We start from the raw sequence: 21,677 nt of genomic DNA on the forward strand, positions 1-21,677 counted from the left end.
ATTTATAAAACAGGAGGGTTGAACTAGGTGATCTCTATAGACCCTTCCAGTCTGAAAATGCTATAGTTCTGTTACTTGCTAGTAACACAGTAGAAATGAACAAGTCATTTTATCTTTTGGGGTCTCATTTTCTGCATTGGTCAAATTAGATGGTTGTACTAGGTGATGCTTGGTCCAAATTCCTTATTTTAAAGATTTTTTTTTTACAATTAACAAATAGTAGCTATTTTCTTTTCTTCCCACCCCCACTCATATTGTAAAAATAAGAAAAACAAAAACTTTGCAACAAATATGAATAGTCAAAGAAATTCCCATACAGTCCAAGTTAAAAAATATATGACTCATTCTTCTTCCTATGTACCTCACTTCTCTTACAGGTGGTTAGCATGTTTCAATAATCAGTCTTCTAGAATCATAGGTGGTCATTTCCTTGATCAGAGTTCTTAAGTCTTTCAAAATTATTTGACTTTACAATGTTGTTGTTATTGTATAAATATTGCACTGGTTTTGCTCATTTCATTTGGCATTAGTTCATGTCTTCTCAGGTTTCTCTGAAAGTATCCCTTTCATTATTTCTAGTGGTACAATAATGTTCCATCACATTCATATACCATAATTTGTTTAGCCATTCCCTAAGTGAGGGGCCCCTCCTTAGCTTCTAGTTCTTTGCCATTATAAAAAGAGTTGCTATAAAGGCTTTGTACATAGGGGTTCTTTTTCTCCTTCTTTGATCTCTTTGGATCAGGCCTAATAATGGTATTACAAATCTGGACAATACACTAAAAAGTAGAGATATTACTTTGCCAACAAAGGTCTGTATAATCAAAGCCATGGTTCTTCCAGTAGCAATATATGGCTGTGAGAACTGGATTATAAGGAAAATTGAGTAGCACAGAATCTACACTTTCAAAGTGTAGTGCCAGAAAAGACTTTTGAGAGTCCCTTGGACAGCAAAGACATCAAATCAGTCAATACTCAAAGAAATTAATTTGGCTATTCATTGAAAAGTCAAATACTTGAAGCTGAAGCTTAAATACTCTAGCCCCATAATGAGAAGATTGGACTCACTGGAAAAGACCCTGATATTGGGAAAGATTGAAGCAAAAGGAAAAAGGGACAGTAATGGATGAGATGAATAGTGTCATGGAAACAACAAATATGAATTTGGACAGATTTCAAGGGAAAGTGGAGGACAGAAGGGACTAGAGTGCTATAATCCATAAATATGGCCCATATGGACACAACTGAACAACAACAATGGTATTGCTTGGTGTAGGGGTATGCACAGTATAGTGACTTTTGGGGGCATAGTTCCAAATTGCTTTCCAGAATGGCTAGACCAAATCACAGCTCCACCATACTGCATTAATGTATCTCTTTTCCCACAGCCACTCTAACTTTTGTCACTATCCTTTTTTTTTTGCCAATCTGATGGGTCTGAAGTGGAACCTCAGAGTTACTTTAATTTACATTTCTCTAATTATAAGTCAATCCTCTTATTTTACAGACGAGAAATCTAATTTCCCTTCCAGCTCTAAACTCCTAATTCTCTCAGAACGTTGGAGGAAATAATTCACTTCTTATGATCTTAGCCCCAGCTTGGACAGAAGGAACTAAGTGTAAAGAAGTGAAAGGAGCAAGTAAGATGGGAGGAATGCTCAGGGAACTATTTCTTGACATCTAGACTGTCCTGACAAGAACAGATAGAACATACTTCACCTCTTAGCATCCTTTTGCCATAACCGCAGATACATACATACACACATTATTTCTTGCCAAGAGGTACAGGGGATGGAAAAATTGGCACAGTCATTACTGATGTTCTTTTGGAGGCTGAAGTCTTATCTGGAGACTAAAGATCTGTTCATTAATTTATATGCCAACCTATAACCCAAGAACAAATAGCATAAATGTAAATTGGACAAAACATCCTAAATATATGTGATGCTAATTTTTCTGGTGTCCCCTACTCATGTGGAAGGCCCCTGGTAAGTGGTAAAAATGGGAATGAGATAACGGTAGCAAGCAATTTACCTAGTATTTTATCATTTACAAGACAGTTTTCCTCACAATCCCTTTAGGTAGACAGTACAAAAATTATTACTTTCATTTTACAGATGAAGAAAACAAAGCTCAGTACAGTCTTGCTCATTAAGAACACTAGTTTTGGAGCCCGGAGTCCTACGTTCAGTAGGACCTCTGACCTACACCTTGTCACCTTTTTTTCTTACATTGGTAAAAAGGGGACAAGGCTGGATGGGCATCGCTTTAGAACTGGAGGGGCTACCTTGGGGGCCACTGGGTCCAAACTCTTCATTTTACAAACAAGGAAACTGAGGCCCAGAGAAGTTGTGATTTCTTCAGTCACGCAACTAGTGATTGGCGAAATTAGAATTTGGACTCGGGTCCCCTGACTCCAACACCAAAACTTTCCACGCTTATAGCATCAAAGTCTAGTGCATGTCCACGGTTCTGCCGGCACTGGAAATCAAGCCTTCTAAACCCCATTCCTCTCCCATCAAAAATGCTTCACTTGGCAAGTCAGAATGCAGTCTTCTTTTGCAAATGGGCCGGAGGGAGGGCGCTTGCTTCCCCTGGCAGTTCCTCTCTAGACCCGGGAAACCGACCCACGCGTGCAAACCCTTCAGAGCTGTAGCCACCGCCTTTTCTCGAACCTGAATTTGACCCGTTCCCGGTAGCCTCGGAAAACCCGGGACAGAGTAAGTGCTCCGGGGCTGGGGCCAGCGCCGGCGCGCATGCGCAGGCTGGGCAGGCGGCGAGGAGGCTTGGCAGGAGGCGGAGGAAGTTTTCTCTTTGCACTCCACCCCGGTAGCAGCTCGGAACAAGGAACGACTTCCTCTAGTGGTTCCCCGCCTCGGCTCAGCTGCAGCTGCCTGCCCAGGACCTGGGTGGGTGGGTCATGGAGCCCCCCCGGGGGCAGGAGCCCCAGGCTCCGCAAGAGGTACGGTATGCGTTCCCCTCCCTGCTAGGAACCGTGCGGGAACGGGGTTTCCTGGGCGTGCCCCGGAGAAGGTTTGAGGGGGTAGGGGGGCCGGACGTGCACGCACCCCCCTGCCCAGGTGTGTCTGCGAGCGGGGGAGGGGGCGTCAGAGAAGGGGGCCGGCGAGAGAAGCGGGAGAGGCTGGCGTCCTGGGCCCCCCTCCCCTCCTGGCCGCCCCGCCTCCGGGTTTTCTCCAACCCTCGGGTCCCGGAGCGGGCTCTGGGCTTCGCTAGATGCCTGGGGAAGCCCCGGAGCCCGTCCTGACTGTTGTCATGCCTGTGAATGGTGCAGTAGCCTTGCCTTCCTGCCTTTCTCCTGCCCTCCCGCCCGAGTACTCCTCCGACCTAAAGACCGGAGGCTCCTTCCCTTTATCGGCGATCACGAGACTTCCAACTTACTCCTCTGGGTGGTTTGGGTTTAATGATTGTGCAAGGGGGTGACCTTGCCGGATCGCTGCTCATTCTTCTCCGCGCCCGCTGCCTGGATCTGGCGAGGGGGTGTGTCAGCTTTCCCTTCTCCTTAGTAGATAAGAAATACCCAGATTTCCTGCTTGCGCTTGTGGCCAGGTGGGGAGTTGGGCTTCACATCTGTCATGGTATTGTTTGTCATGGAAGGCGCCTAGGATGCCTGTCCTCCATGTGTTAGGCGTAGTGTGTGCTGAGAGATTGGGATGTGGTCAGCAGCATGCTGAAAAGTATTAGGGGGTAATTTGGGGGGTGGATAGGAGGAGCAGGAGCTTAGTTAATGTATGCTTTATTCCTGAGTTTGGGAGTCATCAGTATTGTTGACACAGGGCTTTCTTTTGGAGAGGATGTTGATAGGAAAGGAGCAAAGTGTCTGTTCTAGTAAGTTTCCTGTTGTAAGTTGACAGCTGAGAAAAAGCAGACTTGACTTAGGGCCTTTAGTCAGCCATTCATTCTGTAAACATTTTAAGTGCCAAGCTGAGAACTGGGGTTACAAAAAAAAGGCAAAAGACAGTCCTTGCTCTCTATGAGCTCATGTTTTAATGGGGAAAACCACGTGCAAACTGCTATTTACAAACAAGCTATGTAAAACTATGTAAATTGGAAGTAATCTATGGAAGGAAGGCTAGGAGGGCTGTGTCTCGGAAGTGCCGGTTACTTGAAGGTGGGGTAGCCAGTTTATAAAGGGCTTTGAACAGCGGAGATTTTATAATCTATCAGGAGCCCCTGGAATTTATTGAGTGAGAGGTGTTGTGGGAGGAAGGGGTGTTGGAGGTGACATGATAAGACTTGTGCTTTAGGAAGATCAATTTGATGGTGAAGGTACTGAAGTGGGGAGAGATCCTGGGCAGGGAGACCAACCAACAAGTAGGCTATTTCAATAGTCCAGGCCTGGGCTGATGAGGGTTCTTGATTTAGTCAGTATGTTTGGAAGCAAAACTGGTTTATCAAGAGACGTGACAAAAACACGAGGGCATATGCTTTTCCTCCTCATCCTGAAGGCAGTACTTGGTGGTGTTGGGGGAGAAATATTGTTCTTTGAGTTGTCAGTCAACAAGCATTCATTAAATGCCTACTATGTGCCAGTCATTGTGGTAAATGCTACTGATATAAATGATAATAGTAGTAACTAACATTTATGTAGTGCTTACTATGTGCTAAGAGCTAGTGATAGGAAGAAAGGCAAAAAATAGCGCCTGCTCTGAAGGAGCTCAGTGTAGAGATAGCCTATATGCAAACACCTATGTGCAAGCAAAGTATATACAATGATAACTCAGAGATAACTGAGAGAAAGAAAGATTTGGGAAAAACTTGTAGGAGGCAGGATTTTAGCTGGGACTTGGAGGAAGCCAGGAGGCAGAGATGAGGAAGGAGAAAATTCCAGGAAGGGAGGGCAGTCAGTAAAAATGTTCTCAGTTTTCATTTCAATTAAGTATTCATTCCGAATCTTTAATCTAATTTCTGGTCTGCCTCTCAGCTTCTCTTTTGATGTATGCTGAAGGAATGTAAATCCATTTTGATATTTCCATGTACTTGTGATTTTATTTTTGAACAAGTCATTTTCTTTTACTACACCTGTGTTGCCTTATGTGTAAAATGAGGGTGTACTATTAGATAACCTCCAAAATCCTTTCCAGCTCTCAGTTCCCTCCAGCAGTATAGATTGCAAATCATCTGTACCTTCTCATCTTGGTAAAAAACTCTTTTTTGGATATCTTTGTATGTGTCCCAATAAAACACAAAGACTGTCCATTGGTTATCCCTTATTCTCACTACCTGACAGGGCCGCCTCCTTTTTCTAGCATACATTTATCTGATATTTTTTTCTGACCCTTCTCCTACAGTTCTCCTTTGGTAATATGCTACAGCCCATTCATGCCTGTCAGTCCATTACTCTCTGGGTGACCTAAAACTTTAATTCTTTGAAAACTGGTATCCCATATTTTACAGCCCTAAAGCATATCTGGGAGAATACTGGTATTAAAAAAAAAAAAAGATGGGTTTTTGTTTTAGGGAGAAGCGAGGGGATGAGGGATCATTAAAAACACTGCATGATTTCTAAAATGCAGTCCAGTTTATTCTCCTTCTCTCATTCAGTTTGTTCATTTGGAACATTTATCAGACATTGGTGAATCAGATCTATTGGTTGTCTATCTAGCTGCATCCAGACAATGGACAGTAGATGTTCTTCATCCACTTTGTTTTTCCTATGTAGAGTTAAGCTAAACTCTTCTGAGCGATTATGGTTCTCATTCTGGAGACTGTGCATTCATCCAGGCATTAATACCATCTGTAAACTCTTGCCTCTATAAGATATTACCAACTAGAGGGATTCCCTCTGGACTTTAACTGTGCAGTGGCCGTCCATTGAGTCCTTGACAAATGCCTTTTCCCTAGTATATACACGTCTTTGCCAAGGCAGCATCTTAAAAATAGATTTAGAGTTTGAGGAGATGAACTTGAGGCCTGGTTCTGCTCTGTGACCTTGGGCAAGTCAACTTCCCTTCTCTCAGCCTCAATTTTTGTCATCTCTAAGATGGAAATGATGGACTGCATGACCTATGAGATCACTTCCAGCCCTAAATCTACGATCCTGTGGTTCTTTCTTTAGGCTTAATGAATATTTATGTCAAAGGGTCATCAAAAAAAGTGAGAATCTTTTGTGATTTTTACCATGTGCATGACAGATAAGTTTTCGGAGAAAAACCTTTCAGGTGACTTTGTCAACAAACTATAAGCAAAGTGAGATCTTACATTCTCTACCTGTTGGTCAGTTTTGCTATTGTAGTGATGTGGCCTATTTAGCATATTGTTTGTCATGGTCTTGACTGTTACTTCTTATGTTGTTATCAAAGATGCTTTCAATATGTAGGTGAGGAAAATACAGATTTTTCTCATAAAAGATTTTGTAGAGATGAGAAAACAGCCACATAGATCATTAGCTAATGATATTTTCTTAAATACCCTCCTTTTTTTTTTTTTGGTAATGAGCTCTGTGATTTCACTTTCGTATTTCTTTGATAGCCTTCTTTATTTTACATATCTTGATAATTCATTCCTCTAGACCAAAGGCATCAAGCCAATAATTCATCATTGATAATTCATTCCTCTAAACCAAAGGCATTACCTCTGCAACATTCATGAGTGCTGCTTGGACCAGATTGAAATGTAATTGGGAAATATTTAGCAAAATAAATAAAAATACAGTAGACTATGTTGTTCAGTCATTTTTCAGTCATATCCAACTCTTTGTGACCCCATTTAGAATTTCTTGACAGAGATACTGGAGTGCTTTGCCACTTCCTTCTCCTACTCATTTTATAGATGAGGAAACTGAGGCAAACAGAATTAAGTGACTTGCTTAGGGTCACACACCTAGTACTTGTCTGAGACTGGAGTTGAACTCGGGAATATGTCTTCCTGACTTAAGGCCAGGTACTCTGTCACCTGAGCCACCTAGCTGCCCCCACAGGAGAATATAAATAATGTTAATACATGGTTTTCTAAGTCAATATTCTGTAGGCAGGGAGTTTGACACCACTACTCTAGACCCACATAGCTGTTGCTTCCAGCAGTGACCTCCTCTGTACATACTTAGTGTCCTACATCTAGAGTCCACACTCATTAGTGAGGTAAAGCATGGTAGAGGCTCTTCCTGAAATAATGTTTCTAGGGAGAGTCAACAAGCAGGAGAATGGGGCCTTAGAGTGGAGATTTCTCCTAGGTAGGAAGGCAGGAGTGTAAGGTAAGGAGGAGGGGAAATCTGGAGAGTGAGTCAAGGCTTAAGTGAGGTATAAACAGTAAGTGCTGTGTTTAAGAGTCTCAGACTAGTGAGAGATCACTGAATTAGAGTGATCAGGGAAAGATTTATTGAAAAAGGATGTTTAAACTGAGCCTTAAAGGATTGATATCTTTTAATCAAAACTGATGGGGAAGTATGTTCCAGACTGAGCAGAGAGAGGGGGAGCAAAAGTATGAACTCAGGACAGTTTAGCTGGCACAGAGGATTCTGACAGAAGAATAAGAGGAGATAATGACTCAGTTACAGGGTATTCAAAGATTTACGAAACAGCTTCCTCAGTACAGATATCTACTCTTCCCATTTTATATATGAAGAAAATGAGGCTTAGGTAGGTTAAGTAATATCAGAGCTGGGATTTATGCCCACAGCTTGTGTACTTTCCATTAGAACACCGTTGAATTTTATCCCACAGGTGATAGGGAACCATCAGAAATTTTTGAATAGAGAGTAATAAAGTGGTAATTTAAGAACAGCAGTTTTCAGAACAGGATAGATTGTTTGGGGGGTGGGGGTGAGACTTGGAGTCAGGACCACTAGTTAGGAGGCTGGTACAATAATTTAAATATGAAGTAATCCAAGTTCCAGCTGGGATCCTGTAGGGGTAAGAATGTAAAGGAATATTACAAAAGAATAATGAAAAATGTGTTGGTGACCTGCTGAATATGGAGAGAAAGGGGAGAATCTAAAAGTGAGTGGACATATGGGTGTTGGATTTAATCTTTTTTTTTTTAAATTTGATTGGGAAGAGAAAAGAGAGAAAAAGTTAATAAAAACAGTAAAAGATTGTTTAGTGGCTTTGAGGACGTGGACCACCTCTTAGATATTGCCCACCCATGGTTGTGTTCATGTCTTTCTGATCCTTCCATTCTTTGATTCCTCATTCTTTCTCCAAATCCTAAGGCTTAGAACACCCCCAACAAAGTTATTTTCTTGATACAGTGCCATGAACATAGGAGGTATTTAATGAGTACTCATTGAATTGAATATTTGTATCACTTCCACTGTCTAGCACATGGTAGACACTGAATTTTTTTAAATTAGTGAATGAATTTATTTTTTAAATTTTCACATATCATATTGCCTGAAAGCAAAATATACTTTTTATATTTGCATTAGAAATACAGAGAGAAATACTATCATAGACATGTTTAGATATAATTCTGGGTCTCAACTCTCTTGGGACCAGCAAAGCTAGCTGGTTGAATAGGGTCTCCATAGTCTTTCAAAACCGGAGAGTTGGCTGTTCTTCAAATTTTGAATGGGAATTAATGAAGTGGTAATAGAGGAAGTGCAGTTTTTTAGATTGGTTGGGGGGAGGACATGGAGTCAGGGATACTAGTTAGGAGACTGGTGCAGTAATTTAAATATGAGTAATCAGTTCCAGCTAGGGTCCTGAGGGGTAGGAATGTAAAGGAATATTACAAAATTAAAATTTACCTTTTTTAAGAAATCATTCCTGACCAACCATTCTCCATAACTATCTTTCTCTTGCTCTGAATTCCTTTAGTGCTTAAGTCTATAATTTGTGTCACTTCTGTTTCCTTGCATTTATTTTGTAAATTGCTGCATATGTGTCTTGCAGCTCCAACTGTTTAAATTTTGAGTTCCTTGTGGACAGGTAAGTCTCCCATTGTATTTCTTATACTGAAGGTCTACGAGTATACTATGTATACAGTAGGAACTCAGTAAGTAGTCATTGAGTTAATTGTGAGCAGGCATTCACTAGGGTATCTATGTTAATATCTTCCTGTTAGTCAGACCTTGACATCAAATGAAAATAAATCATCCATCAGACTTTTTTTTTTTGCTTTCTTTAGGTGGAAACAAGAGAAGATGAAGAACAAAACATCAAGTTGGCAGAAATTTTGGAGCTCTTGGTTGCAGCTGGATATTTCAGGGCAAGAATTAAAGGCTTGTCACCCTTTGACAAGGTAAGAAGAAAATCCTTTGTGTCAGACCGATGTAGTTGACACAATAGAAAAGCATTTTGCCTACTGTTTCTCTGTTTTCTGTCTGCTCCTCTGCCCCTGTCCCCCAGCATCCACCCATTCTCAGTTGTTATAGAAGTGTTCAGATTGTCCATTTTCTTTACATAACGCCATTCAGAAATATTTATTGAGCTGCTTCTGTTTTCATGGTAGTGCTTGGCACTGTGAAATATACAAAGAATCACAAATCATGGTAGATTGATCAAGTTGGAGAGGCATAAGATAAATCTGGAGACTGTTTACACCTGGAAGAGATATTAATCATTGTCTAGTCCAGTCTTTTTGCCCAACTTAAGCTATATAATAGACTTGTAAAGGATTTAACTCAATATTTCTATTCTTTTTTCCTTTCCCTTCCTCCCTTCTTGGATGGTCTTTCAACCATCCAATATTTATCAAGAGTCCACTAAATATGAGATATTTGTGTAACTGCCCTTGTTATATTATTAAAAACATAGGTATAGCCATCACCAAATTGTCCATACAAGGTAAGGGAACCATCCAATAAAAATAGTGTATAATTTAGGTAATTCTAAGGTCTTTGGCTAAAAGGTTTTATAAAGAAATAACTGCAAGTAGGAAAGGACCACTTCTTAGGGTCTTTACCCTTAAATCAGTCCTGCCTTCATTTTCTTCTTTTTAATCTGAAACTGAGCTGGGTCTCTACTCTGAACTGTAGAGTTGGGTAGGGCAGAGATAGGGTTTAATTCTCTCCTTTCTTCCACCTTAGATTTCCCCTGTCTGCCACCCTCCCCTTCCCCTTCCTTCCACAGCTCTAAGGTTTTATTAACAACTAAAGAAGATAAAATAAAATAGTTTCACATAGTACAGAATTGTTCTTTCAGAATACATAAATTTTTCCTTAAGTAAAGTACCCTCAATTTACCAAAACTGGTAATGCCCAGCATGACTTTCAGGGCTAATTAGTCCTACTTTGATCTAACTAATTTCTGGACCTAATTGCACTATATGCTCAGCTATGATGATGCCTCAGGAAAAGACCCAACATGTGTCTCTTGAGATACCTACAGTCCACTTTCTAGCTATGTGACTTTAGGTAAGTCACTTTTTCTTTCTGGGTCTCAGTTTCCTCATCTGTAAAATTTGTCAGATTAGATCACCTCTAAGGTCTATTACAATTCTAAATATCTCCTAGAATCCAGAGATTAGGGTACAGTCTCATTTGAAATCAAGAGTTAAATGAAGAAAACCTCATGTGGCTCCTGTGGGCTCCACCCATAAGAGCTGCTTTCCTTCCTAACTAGAGTCATTTGTTCACAGGACCCTTCAAAAATATTGTCTACAGACCCAGACTATAAGCGTATGTCACTGAAAGGGAAAATAGTTACGAGCCTAAAAGTCAGTTTTCTGGTGTGTGTGACTGTGTGATATAGTGGAAATCCCTCCCTTTTAGTGTCAGAAGACTTGGGTTTGAGTTCTGGCTCTAACATTAGTTTTATGATTTTAGACAAGTTAGTCTTTCTGGCCCTCAGTTTCCTGTCTATAAAATGAGGATAATAATCATACTGCCTTCTTTGTAGGGCTGTTGTGAGGGTGCTGTAAGCCAGAACTAATCAGGCCCATCTGCTGGTTTAGACTGGAGATGGAAATGAAATGAGACACTTGTAGAACCTCTAATGGTTAACAAAAGAAGGCTTACTTACTCATAGCTAGAGAAGGACATTCAGAATAGGGAAAAGGATATTTGTTGAGCATATACACAGCTCTCCTGTGTTTGTGTTAGTCAGGTTGATAGCTTTTAGTCAGAAGCCTGAGAGAGGTGCTCCCAGTGCCTTAAGTCCTGTCTGTTTTTGTACTTAGGAGACCAGGAAATGAAGTCAACCAATTAAGTCTTGAAGTCATTTTTAGAGCCATTTAAGGAAAAACTAGCCTAGCCTGCATGGGGAAGGGCCTTAGGATATTGCTTCTACCCTAGAGAAAGTGGGGATTTTTTTTTGCACCTTAAAGCTTTCAATCAATGTGAGTTAAGTGCATTTGATCGATTTTTGTTGTTATGCAGTCGTTTTTCAGTTTTGTTCTACTTTTCATGACCCCATTTGGGGTTTTCTTGGCAAAGACACTGGAGTGATTTGCCATTTCCTTCTCCAGCTCATTTTAGAGATCAGGAAACAGAGGCAAATAGGTTAAGTGACTTGACTGTTCACACAGCTAATAAGTATCTGAAGCTGGATTTGATTGGAACCTGAATCTTCCTGATTCTAATACTCCACAGCACCACCTAGCTGCCCTATTTGACCAGTAAATAAATACATATTTAGTAAGTTCCTTCTAGTACTATGGAGGATCTAAATAAGTATACTGTATTTACATAATAACATATAATACTATATTTAATATATATAAATACATGATAGTCTGGTTGAAGCATACACATGATAACAGTGATCCTCTAGGACTTCAGAGAAAGGGGAAATGATTTTCATCTTGAGTGATCAAGGAAGGCTTCACAGAGGAGAGACTTGAGCTGGTTCTTATAACCTGGCTAGGACTTAAAAGGACAGAGAAGAAAGGGGAGGCATTCCATTCTGAGGGATCAGGTATCAACAATGGCACAAACGCATTTCATCTGAACAAATTTTAATTGTTCAGTTAGGTTATAACCAACCTAAGGGACCAATGCCCAGGCACGGCCATGAAAAGCCAGCGCTGGGAGGAGCCAGGGTGGGAGAGTGTTGATTTAATAGGTGAAAGGGATACTGTAGTTCCGTTGGAGGTTAAGCCCATGATTGGCTATTATAGAAAGAATAGGATATGTCCCACCCTATGATTGGTTGATTGCACGTCCCTTGGGGTTTTGCTGTGTCCACCTCTGGGAAGTGCACATTGCCAACTCTGGAGTCAACTGATTGTCTTTTCTTATGGCACAGTACTATTCTGTTACAATCATATACCACAGCTTGTTTAGCCATTCCTCAATTTATGAGCATCCCTTCAATTTCTAATTCTTAGTCACCATGAAAAGAGCTGCTATAAATATTTTTGTGCAAGTAGGTCCTTCCCCCCCCCTTTTTTTTGAAGGACAGCTGAGACAACTTGCATTTGATTTCTTCTCATATCTTTACCTTTTTCTTATGAACAAACCTTACCTCCCCATCCAGGCTGTATATATTCTTCCAGTGAAAGCACCATGACATATACTTCTCTTTTATCTCAGTGTCCACAAATATATGTTAAGTGACTGATCTTTATCCATGTTTTGGATGAATTATAACTAAAGTAGTGAAGACTCATGTATTCTTCACAATTACATGTAAATATATACAGAAACCATACATAAGTTATATAGGAACAGTAAATAATATTTCTGACCTCCACCTTTCCCACACCTACCTACCCTTTCCACCAAAACTGAAAAGGGAAAATTAATTTACTTTTTATGTTTTCCAGGTAGTAGGAGGAATGACTTGGTGTATCACTACTTGCAACTTTGATATAGACGTTGACCTACTGTTTCAGGAAAACTCTACAATAGGTCAAAAAATGTAAGTTCCTAATTGAGTTAGACATGAACATGATCTGTTCTGAATGATACCTTTTATGGACTAGAGGGTATTCAGCTTGCATTGTTCAGAATTGGTTTGTGTAACTCAAAATGAAATGGAGGCCTTAGAAACTGGACTCCTCAAATCTTTGTGACCATCTGAACACATAGATAACCAAGATCTCTATGAGCTCATCAGCTGAGAGGTAAGAGCCTTCTTTAGGGTTGATTGGAGGGAGTTGGGGGATTTAGGGAGGACAGAGTAGAAAGTGTTATGAGACAGGTGTGAGGAGGGAAATTTTTGTCTTCCATGTTAACCTTTCTCAGAAACACTTGACTTTCTGTCTTTACTTTCTTCTGCCCAAGAAAAACTTCCCACTAGCCTGCTAAGGACCTACTTTTATCATCCTCAAATGATATAGTTGGGCCTCTGGTATTTATTGATCAGAAGACATGGGTTCTAGTCTTTTCTGTCACTTACTGACTGAGTTTCCTTAGGCAAGACTCTTCTCTCTGGGTCTCAGTTTCTCCCACTGCAAAATGAGGTGCTTAGACTAAATGATCTCTAAGGTCTCTTCCAACTCTAACATTCTATGGTTTTATTATCCCTTGAATTATATGGATAATCCCAAAGCACTGATTAATCCAAAAATCATCTCTATCTGGCTTTGGAATGTATTATGTGATTGATTAATTTATTCAACAGATTTACCTTCCTAATTACATACTGCTTAGATTAATATTCATTCAGTCAACATTTATTAAGCATCTACAATTCAGTCAGTAATCCTTGAGCTTATTCCCACTGATGTGAGAATCCCCTTTAAATACAATGACTATCATCATGCTGTGTACATAGTAGGTACTCAATAAAGACACTTGTCAGTTTGGTAGTGAGAAGTTAGCAAGTAGCTTATTTTGTGTGGTGATAGAAGGAAGGACCATGATACTAAACATTTCCTTCTGGATCCACTGATCCCAAGTAGGCTTCCACCTCCCACAATAACTCTCCCCTCCCTCCTTGCCTTCTATTTCCTTTCTGTGTCTCTTTGTACCAGGCTTTTGCCCTTTTCAAGCTTTCAAAAGAATGAAACAATTTGTAGGTAGTATTGCAATTTGGGCACATAAGATCCTCCCTGGTAAAACTCAGATGTTGGTGTTCACCTGGTAGATGACAGGAGTCTTAGTTTCTCATCCTGGCTTTGCCATTTGGTTGTGGACAAATAATTTCTTTGGGCCTCATTTGCCTAATATGTAAAAATGAAAGGGTTAGGTTGGGGGATAGCTGTCTTCAAATATTTGGGAGGATCCCATACAGAAAGAGGATTAGGTTTATTCTTCTTTGTCCTAATGGGCAGAACTAGGAACAGTGGGGGAACTTATAGAAAAGGAAATTTAGGCTTAGGTAAAGGAAAAATTTCTTAACAATTAGAAATGTCTACAGGTGAAATGAACTGCCTTTAGAGGCATTTGGTTTCCCTTCATTTGAAATCTTTGAGCAAAGGTATCCACTTCTCAGGACCTGCAAGTGTGGCTTCTTGCTTAGGTTACTTAGACAAGATATCTTTCCAGGTCCTTTCCAACTCTGAATGTGTTCAATCTCTTCCTTCCAGCCTGTAACCTCATCTATTCCTGCTGTCTCCGACAGTACTGTTAATAAAGTCCTAAGAACATTAGTTATAGAAGAAAAATATAGGATTTCAGAGAAAGACAATATAATAGTCAGCAAATTTTGGGAAGGTGTCAAATATCTTTTCCTGGTACCTTAGAGAATCAGGCAGATGCATTATCCCTCAGAGGAATCTGGGCAGAGACTGTTTGAAGGCCAGGAAATGTCCCAGCTTCTTGTTTTTTTATTTAAATTTTAAAAATTTGTTTCTATTTTAAGTTGCAGAATAAATGATTTCTTATTCCAGGTGGTTATCTTCCTTAGACTAAGAAACCTGCAGACACTAGAGGGAGCTTTCCTCTTACTGCACTGAAATGTATCTTTTAACCAAAAAAAAAAAAAGAAAGAAAAAACAAAACAGAACAAAAAACCCTAAAACTTACTGTTCATAGGTTGTTTTAGAAGCACACAACCAGTTGTTAAAGTCTGTTGTTATCCAGTCTCTGGAACCTAGAACCTCTGTTTCTAGAGGGCATCTCTTTCAAGCAAGACTGCCTTTAAATTATTGGAGAAAGGAAAGCATACATTTACATGCAAATATATGTACATCTACATCAACAGAGATCTATATCCATCTTGTCATACATCTTTCTCAAATAGAAGATGGTTGTCTATCCCTCTCCTGTCAGTCACATCTGAAAAAGATTCACAAGTAGTAGATTCCATGATTTCCTTTGGTTCCCATTGTCTCATGACTCTGACAGTATATTCTTTACATAACTAATTCCAAACTATGGTGCTATAAAGTCCATTCTCTCCTATCTGTTGTGGATATTGTTCAGAAATTGTCTCTTCAGAAATTTTTCAAAGGCTACTTGTGTCTTCTTCAACCTTTTATTGTTTTTTTTTTCTTTCAACAGTGCCCTGACAGAAAAAATTGTGTCTGTCCTGCCACGAATGAAGTGCCCACACCGCCTGGAGCCCCATCAGATCCAGGGGCTGGATTTCATTCATATATTTCCTGTTGTTCAGGTATATTAGGGGATGGGGGGTAGGGACTGGACCCCTGATTTATTTGGCCTAGAAAACACCATCTACCAACACAAGTTAGCACCTTATCTGTAACTTATGAATGTGTGTGAGTGAATAAATTAATGAATGAAATGAGAAAGCATTAATTAAGCATTTACTGTGTACTAAACTGTGCTGAACATTGAGGATACAAATAGAAAAGCAAGACTGTCCCTGTTTTCAAAGAGTTCAAGAAGGGAGAGACAACACATACAGGAGGTTTTGGTTCCAAGTCAGATGAAAAGGCCCCATAGTCCTTATGACACAGCAGCAAGGCAGATGGTAATTGTGACAACAACGACACACTTCCATATCCAGGATGACTGCTAGCACAGATTCTTATATCTGCTTTACTAGGAAAGATAGCTGTTTAAGGGGTCAGCAGTCTTTTTTAATTGTATTCACTAGTTTAGGAGAAAAGTCAGCATCTGGAACTTCAGAGGAAATACCAGCAGAGAAATAAAGACCAACAGAGTTCCTAAACCACTTTACACTTTACATATATCCCCGGATCGAGAGAGCCTTTTCATCTGAGCAATCAGGGATCTCCGAACATACAACCACTCAGAATCTTGACCATAAGCCAGCCCCCAAAGCAGAATACCAACTCAGAGTATATATACACTTCTCAAAGCCAGTAGGCTTCACAACCCTCATGACTCAGTGCCTAATTAGGCTAGAGGGTATTCAGTCTCTTGAAATTAGCATAAGCCTTCCTACAAGCAAGCTTCCCTTAATGGGTTCCATATGAGGCATATTAATGGGTGGGGAAGATCTTAAACCTCTTTAACATTACAGTAATGTATCTTCTTTAATGTTATTTGAAAGAAAAAAAACCATATGCTTTTACAATGTTGACTCATTTGATCATGCCAAGGACTTTCATGGCAATAACTTTCTTCTCCACTGGAAGCTACAGCATCTGATGAAGCAGTTGCTAGGTCACATTTCCACAGGGATCTTGTTTTCCTGGGGTGATGGAAGTGGGGCCTGGGATGGGAGCTGGCTGGTGATCTGGTGGCACTGTTCTTCCAGGGTTCTTGTGATTAGAGTCCTGGGCTGTCTCTATCTGGATCTGGGGAAGGGTGATGGTAGTTGATTTGTCTGGTAGATAAATCCTATCTCTCCCTCAGGGTACCTTACTGCTTCAACTAAGCTGGTTTTCTTGTCCTGTAGGTGATATTTGGTAGAGGTGATTGGCCTTTTCTGCATAAGGGTTGATTCTTTTGGGGTTTGGGCTGTCGGCAGGACTGGTGCATTTGTGGTACTGTAATTCCCAGAGTTCTATATAGTCTTAGAGAGTTGTTGAGAGCATGAATTTAAGTGACTTGTCTAGGATCACTCAGCCAGCACATCAGAGGCAGGACTACAACCCAGGTTTTCATGACTTTGAAACTGACTTTTTAGCTACTGTGCTTCTTGAGTCAGACCCATGGTGCACTGGGCCCAGGTATCTGATGGGGACACTAAAATTCTTGTTTCAGGATGTCATGGTTGTGGTCCTTGATGTCAACTTTAAAAAGCTACTGCAAACATCCTTGTAACTTAATGACCCATTATATATTTTGGCATTCTCTGGCTCTTAAAGCTCAAAGTGTTTGGTACATGTTGTTTTTTATTGATGAGAAGGATGATGGAGACTAATGTTCCAATTTTGAATGCTGCAAGAGTACAAAACGCTATAATAGCCACTTAACCTTTTCTTTGTCTTCAAGGAATCTGTAACCTTACAAAAAGTCCAGGTAGAGGTGTTAAAATAGAGGTGTTAAACTTTCTGCTGATGTGTTTGGAGTGTCTTATAATCCAAGAGATCTTCCTGGGGCTCGTGGACTTTGACTTCATTTTGAAGGAAGAAGGGATGGGGATTGGCAAATGGAAAGGAGTAGTTTATGTATTTTGGAAAGAGTGGGAAGAATCTCAGGGAGAAACAGAGAAAACTAATGATATCAGGAAACTAATAAGCTGTAACAGAAGAGTGATAACTTATTGAAGAAGCCCATTTACCAGGTAGTCATCACCCTACTCTTGCATTGATCTCCTAGGATGGTAAAAGCTACAGCCTTACCAGGGATGAGAAAGGAGGGCTAAGTCAAGGCTCATGTAGTTCTGTATGTGTATTGTGGGCAGACCAGACATTGCTAGATTCTATAGAGACTAAGCTTTACATATCTTTCCATTTTCACTTCAGTCAAATAGTAGCACAGGACCTTTCACATAAATGGTTTCTAGTAAATGTTTGTGAGTGAGTGTGTGTGTGTGTGTGTGTGTGTGTGTGTGTGTGTGTTCTACAGCTTAAAGTTTTTAAGTATGAGAAATTGGTAGGCTCCAAACAAAGAACAGGAACCATTTCAAGACCTGACTCAAAGGGGAACTCATTTGGACAATGGGTCTTGTTCTCAACAGGAGCTACCAGTTAGGCTTGACTTGGGGGTTTTCCAGTAATTTTGTTGGTCAGACCAGTGCACCTTGTGTTGGTCTTGGAACCAGTATTTACATAGTTTACAAATTGTTTATTGCTATGTTTGACCCAGAACAAGTAATTTCCTCTCTTTTCACCTCTGTTTTCTTATCTGTAAAGTCAGGGGATTGGACTAGATGGTCTCTAATGTTCTGTTTAGCTGGCTCAGCAATTTTAAATGTGTTTTAATGCCAGTATAATATACTACAAGCGTTGCTACCTGTAGTCATAGTAATAATAGTATAGTAGCAGCAACAAGCATTTCTATTTCTCTTCAAGGTATACAACATTTTTTTTAAAAAAAAATTATTTATTTTTAGTTTTCAACATTCACTTCCCTAAGATTTTGAGTTTTAAATTTTTCCCCCTTCCTCTCTTCCCCTTCCTCAAGATGATGTGCAATCTGATATAGGCTCTATATATACATTCATATTAAACATAGTTTCACATTAGTCATGATGTGAAGAAGAATTAGAACCAATGGGAGGAACCATGAGAAAGAAGAAACAAAACAAAGCAACGAAAGAAAAAGAGAGCAAATGGTTCTTTCTCTGGATCTGGATAGCATTTTCCATCATGAGTATTTTGAAGTTGTCTTAGATCCTCGAATTGCTGAGAAGAACTAAGGCTATTAAAGTCATTCACCTCACAGTGTGGTTGTTAACTGCATACAGTGTTCTCCTGGTTCTGCTTATTTCCCTCAGCATCAGTTCATATAAGTCTTTCTAGGTTTTTCTGAAGTCCACCTGCTCATTACAACATGGTTTGTGTATGCTATTTCATTTGTTTTTGTAGGCAGAAAATTTACTACATTTTTTTTACTGTTGCTCAGATAAGGAGCAACCTAAAAAGGAAAGAGAAATTCTATTATAAACCTCTGGCATTTATTCATAGCACTATCCTAGAATTTATATATATTTTTATTATTATTTCCACCCTCTTCCTGACAAATAGTGGGTTGGGTCATTGACCACAGTCCCTTGTAACCTGTGCTTATTTGCTTCTGTAAATCATTAAAACTCTATTGATATCAAAATTTTGCGGTTTTGCTGTTGTTTGTAACAAAATAGAGTCTGTAACTTCAGGAATTTGGAAATTCCTGTTGTAGTCAAATCAAGTCAAAAAGCATTCCTTAAGTTCTTAATTTGTGCTAAGCTCAGTGCTAAGCACTGGAGATATAAAGAAAGGCAAAAATAGTTCCTGTCCTTAGGTTACTTAAAATCTACTGGCTCCTCAGGCTACTTCTTCCCATGTTTTTTTTTTTTTCCCAGTTTCTCTAACATAAATAAATCCAGATACTGACAGAACCAGCTGAGGTTCTTACTAAGAAAGATATTCAGAGGGAAATGCTTTAAAAAAAAAAACATATCTCATTAACATCTGACATTAAACAGAGGGTCATTTTTTTCCCCGGGGTAAGCTGAATGCTGACACTTGTGTTGATGAGAGAATATATGATAATTTCCTCTGGCTCTTTTGTAGAGATGGCAGTAGCATGCAAATGCATTTTTGACTAGCCCCACAGTATCTTTGTTTTTCTGTTATTGCTTGTGAGCCTAGATTTTTTAAAAGACATTTCAGGGACTCTCATTAGATGCTCTGGATAGGTAATCCAGATGTAATAATAATAATTGATGTTTATGTAGCACCATATGGTGTCTGCTGTGCTTTACCTTTGTGACACATACCCTATGAGGTGTGTGTGTGTGTAGCTTAAGCAGCATTTTCTTCCTTTTGCCGATGAGAACACTGAGGCCCAGACAGGTTAACTAACTTGCCTGAGGCCATACAGGGAGTCAGTCTCATAGCTGACACTAGAGCCTGGGTCTTCTCCTAATTCCATGTACTTTCCTCTGCACAATATCAGGTGAACCTAGCCTAGAGTAGAGATTTCAAGCCTTTTTCATGAGGATGTGCTAATGTTTCACTTTACTGAGGCTTTGAGGTCAGGGAAACAACAGTGAAAGCTGGGGGGTAAAATTCCTGAGCAGGGAAGGTCTTACCTATTCCTGGGAATCCCAACAGATCTCCTAAAGTGGGATATGGTGGTCACAGTTCTCTGTGTATTCACTAGCAGGTGCTGCCCAAAAACTTGAATCTTTTGAATGTGAGTGACCCTCACCAGTAATCTCTGTATTTAGGATTAGGAAATGGTGAGATTGTAACTCCTCCCATTTAAAAGTGACAGAAAGTGACTGCTCTCTCTCTCTTACCACTCAAATGTGAAAATACTAAATTGCAATATTTCCCTGAGGGAAAGAGCAGCCAAGTTTGTTACCTGGATATGTACTAAAGAGTCAAGGGAGATTAAGCACATGTTTTGAGTCTCTTTGTTTTGTAAACTTAGTGTGAAGGGGCTTCGATCTGTCCTCTTCCACCTTGGTGAAAGGTGGGGAAACTGAGTCCCGGGGAGGTAACATGCCCAAGGTCATACAGGCAGTATGAATCAGAGGTGGAATTTGAACACAGGTGCTCTTGTTACAGAAATAATGTTCTTCCCATGCTGTTTCACTCAGTTTCCTAAATATATACACATATACACACGTATATACATATACATACATATATACCTATATATGTATAGTTAAAAACATTTTACAGAATTAAGTTCTTTAGTATCTCAGAAAATCTTTGTACAGACACTCAGTTAAGAGAACACATCTCAATGACTATCGTGGAAGATCCAAACTGTTTTATTGTAGTGAAATGTTGTTTTGATAGGTACACTTCTAGAAATCTTGTCTCCTGTCAGGCCAAAGACAGGAGATGAAATAGAGCGGGTGCTTAGCATCTTTTTCAGTGAATTAGCAAGTGAAAAGGATTGCTCTGAACTCAGGGAGGGTGGTGTGCCCCTTTTCAACTTCCAAGTTCCTGAATCTTTTTGTCTGTTGTGTTATATATTGATGTGACTGAGAGGCAGCATCATGTCATGGTAGAATTGAGAAGATTGGAATCGAGAAGACCTAGGTTTTTGAAACCCTGCCTCTGATACATACTTGCAGTGGGACCCTGGGCAGATTTAACAAACCCAGATGGATGAGATGAAATAATTTGCCCATAGACAGAGTTAGCCTAGTCTCAGAACTTGAACTCAGATCCCAAATTCCCTACAACAAAACTTTGTTGTAGTGAATGAACTAACTAGGTCAACAAAGTTTCTGCTATTGAGGATCAGCTTCAAGAATATGAAAATAACAGTATTATATAGAGGTATTCTTTATAATGGTAACTGTTGCAATGAGATTTTAACCATATCAATACATTTGACACTGTTTTTCCTTAATAGTGGTTGGTGAAACGTGCCATAGAAACCAGAGAAGAAATGGGTGACTACATCCGTTCCTACTCCATTTCTCAGTTTCAGAAAACCTATAGTCTCCCTGAGGTCAGTGTCTCTTTCCCCTCCCCCCCCACTCCCCTTTTGTGCTGAAATTCTAGCTTCCTGAAGGTAGCAGGGAAACAGGTAGAAAAGGGGGAAAGGGCTGCTCACTTACATTTAGTGGATACTTGCTTAAAGTACTATTATCAGAGCCTTCTCCAGCTCTCTACTTTGTATGGATCTCAGATAAAAACTATATATGCATTAGACAGGTTATAGGTATATGGTGTTCAACATCTTTTCTCTAAACTATCCGGTCTTCAGTGCCAAAACTGGGTCTTTCTGTACTTCTTTGGGTTCAGAATTCTTGATAGGCCTTGAGGGTTTAGTAGATATGTAGACCAAAGGTTTCCCAATTATTTTGTGAGAAATACTCTGGGTCTTACCTGAAGCCTTGTGTCTG

At 39.9% G+C, this 21,677-nt stretch overlaps 1 protein-coding gene and 1 pseudogene across 3 annotated transcripts in view; one reads left to right on the forward strand and one right to left on the reverse strand.

Annotated features, from left to right (window-relative positions):
* LOC138146138 (BRCA1-A complex subunit Abraxas 1-like) overlaps window positions 1-2,758 on the reverse strand; it is an 82,708-nt pseudogene extending 79,950 nt beyond the window's left edge.
* The window catches only part of CCDC93 (coiled-coil domain containing 93), a 118,591-nt gene continuing 99,655 nt past the window's right edge, over window positions 2,742-21,677 (forward strand). Inside the window, exons 1-5 of one of the 3 annotated variants that reach the window (XM_069067775.1) lie at window positions 2,742-2,962; window positions 9,085-9,198; window positions 12,664-12,758; window positions 15,287-15,398; window positions 21,182-21,280. In XM_069067775.1, coding sequence (XP_068923876.1) covers window positions 2,921-2,962; window positions 9,085-9,198; window positions 12,664-12,758; window positions 15,287-15,398; window positions 21,182-21,280 — 462 coding nt within the window. In that variant the 5' untranslated portion in view covers window positions 2,742-2,920. The remainder of the gene's footprint in view (window positions 2,963-9,084; window positions 9,199-12,663; window positions 12,759-15,286; window positions 15,399-21,181; window positions 21,281-21,677) is intronic. The other 2 variants (XM_069067773.1, XM_069067774.1) reach the window with 2 other exon arrangements.

Source organism: Petaurus breviceps, unplaced genomic scaffold (genome assembly GCF_028583685.1).
Source record: "Petaurus breviceps papuanus isolate PSGF00001 unplaced genomic scaffold, PetGlider_PUasm1.0 90752, whole genome shotgun sequence".
NCBI classification, from domain to species: domain Eukaryota; kingdom Metazoa; phylum Chordata; class Mammalia; order Diprotodontia; family Petauridae; genus Petaurus; species Petaurus breviceps.